The sequence below is a fragment of the Crocuta crocuta genome, unplaced genomic scaffold (assembly GCF_008692635.1).
Source record: "Crocuta crocuta isolate KB4526 unplaced genomic scaffold, BGI_CrCroc_1.0 scaffold110, whole genome shotgun sequence".
Classification (NCBI taxonomy): domain Eukaryota; kingdom Metazoa; phylum Chordata; class Mammalia; order Carnivora; family Hyaenidae; genus Crocuta; species Crocuta crocuta.
In genome coordinates, this window is record NW_027527386.1 from 2,916,260 (window position 1) to 2,918,809 (window position 2,550).

At 56.1% G+C, this 2,550-nt stretch overlaps 1 protein-coding gene across 1 annotated transcript in view; it reads left to right on the plus strand.

Annotated features, from left to right (window-relative positions):
* Position 1: 1 nt before the first annotated feature.
* Positions 2-2,550, plus strand: part of TLE5 (TLE family member 5, transcriptional modulator) — a gene marked incomplete at its 5' end in the record, with an annotated part of 6,402 nt that continues 3,853 nt past the window's right edge. Inside the window, 2 exons of the mRNA XM_077751844.1 lie at positions 2-159; positions 2,488-2,550. Of these exons, the coding sequence (XP_077607970.1) occupies positions 2-159; positions 2,488-2,550 (221 nt within the window). The remainder of the gene's footprint in view (positions 160-2,487) is intronic.

Below are 2,550 nucleotides of genomic sequence, written 5' to 3' on the forward strand. Positions count from 1 at the left end.
CGCCGCCCCGGGGGGCGCCCCGCCCAGCCTGGCCCTGACCCAGGCCGCCCCCTCCCCACAGGGCTCCTCTCACCTACCCCAGCAACTCAAATTCACCACCTCCGACTCCTGCGACCGCATCAAAGATGAGTTTCAGCTGCTGCAGGCTCAGTACCACAGGTGAGCTGGGGGCCAGGGGCCTGAAGGGGGGATGGTGGACCCTCTCCCCAGGCCCAGAGGGGAGGTTGTAGCCCCTGCTGTATACATGTACTTGAAAAAAAAAATGTAGGTAGAAAGTGACCTTTTATGTGGTAGGTGCTGTCGTGAACACTTTTCCAATATTAAACTCCCCTAGACTTCAAAACAGCCCATTTCACAGCTAAGAACACGGGAGGCACAATAAGTTAAATTATGTGTCCAGAGACTCAGCAGTCTGTGTGGCTTCAGAGCCTCTCTCCCCACCCCCACCCCAATCCCCTTTGGATGAAAGACCTCCCAAGAAGTTGGGGGTGGACCCTCCACCTCCCTCCCCACCCCCAAGGGAAGACATTCTGTAGGCTATTGGATCTCTCTCTGCTTAGTTTTGGAGAAGGGGTCTCTGGGGTCCCAGCAGATGCCCCAAGGTGGTTCTTCGTCCAGAATTTAAATCTAACCTTGTAAAGGGCTCGCCAAGTGCAGGATCTAAGGGGGAGGAACTGGCACTATCTTCATTTTACACTTAAATTTAAGCCCAGAGAGGTCTTAATTTCCTGGGAATGCACAGCAAGGCAGTGGCGCACTGAGATTTGCACCTGGTCCCTGGGTTGAAGAATGCAAGGCCTCAAGGCCGGGTTATGGAGTGTGGGGCTTTGCCTGGGAATCAGAAGGGGGTCCTTGAGTCCCAGCAGGGCCTTGGGCCCTCTCTGGGCCTCCGTTTACCCACACAAAAGCGATCTCAGAAGCTTCTTGGGTTTTCTTTGAGAAGAAAGGGAAACAGTGAGATATAGATAGATCTACAAAAATCTCACCTTTTGAGGGTACTCTCCATGCCCCCTGTGTGCTAAATACTGAACCTACATTCTCTTGGTTTATCTTCCGCCATTGTCCTGTTGCTGTGCCCATTTTACAGATGAGGAAACTGAGGCTCAGGCAGTTGAAGGGCAGGCCCCAGGAACTTTGTTCCATCCCCTGATGTGGAGAGCGTAGGGGCTTGGCTTGGTAGGTCTGGCTCTTCTGAGCCCCTCCAGGGGGTCCCTCCCTCCCTGCCTGGCCCCTGGCCATGAGCACTGGGCCTGGTCTGGTCCCATAGACTAGAGGTCACAGTCCGGTCACAGGGCCATGTGATCTCAGGTAAGCCAGATGCCCCCTCTAAACTTTGGGATCTCCATCCACTGGACCTGGGTTGCTCTCTCTACAGTGAGGGGTCCAGTCCTACCGTGTTGGGGGTACACACGGGATTTACCAGATCTTCAAGAAGGGCCAGAAATTCAGAGTTTGAGGTGAAATTGCCTGTTGTTGTTGTTTTTTAATGGTATCAAACAAATAGTGTTTTTCAAGAAAATGAAAGAAAATGAACTCCCAGGGCCTATGGCGTCACAAACGGTGGCTTGTCTCTGAGCCTGGACGTGCCTGGCAGGCAGCTGGGCAGAGGGGGGCGCCAGGCCCCTGGGGTGACTGCAGAATCAACATGCATTTATTGGGTGCTTACTGTATAATAGAAGCTGTTCTAGAAGCGTTCTGTGGCTTAATCCGTTTCACACACCCCTCCCCGCCGGAGGCTGGCACTTAGATGCAGAGACTGAGGCCCCAGACGGGTAGAGGGGACTGACTAGGGTCACACAGCATCCGAGGGGTGGGGCTGAACTTGGAACCCAGGCGGCCCCCGGCTTTCTACCTCTTTCTGTGCCCTTCTCGTGAGGGCTGGTTCAAGTGGGCTGGGGACATGGGCTGCGCTCGTCCTTGCCGGGAAAGGGGCCGGGGGTCGCTGCTGCCTCTGTTAGGCTGGTGGAACTTTAACCCCTCGTGAAATCAAGGCTTCCTGGAGGGGCCTGGGCGCCCCCCTTGGAGGAGGTTCTTGGTGAGTCCAACCCAGATCCCTGCCAGCCAGCCCTGCACCCTCTCTGCCCTTCCTCCCTGGAAGGAATGGAACAGTCCCAGCGGTTAGGCCTGTGGCCTCTGAAGCCAGCTTGCTGGCTGTGTGACCTTGAGCCACTTACTCAAGCTCTCTGTGTGTCCACTGCATCATCTGTGGCGCTCGGGTAACGCAACACGACTGACTGCATTGAGTTTCCGGATAGGGAGGTGGCCCCAGCGTCCGCGTCTGTAATGCGTGTCATTACCCACTACCTTCTCTGCCACCAGGTCTGTGAGGCTGGTCTCATTTTATAGTTAGGGAGCCTGAGGCGCCCCCTGCCCGTCTCCGCAGATGGGGCTGTCCTTCTCCCCCCCCCCAGAGCTCTGGGCGCCCCTGCAGGATGGTGGCGGGACCTCAGCCTGGCCCTTGGCCCCTCCCCCCTTGTTCTCTTGCAGCCTGAAGCTCGAATGTGACAAGCTGGCCAGTGAGAAGTCAGAGATGCAGCGTCATTACGTGAT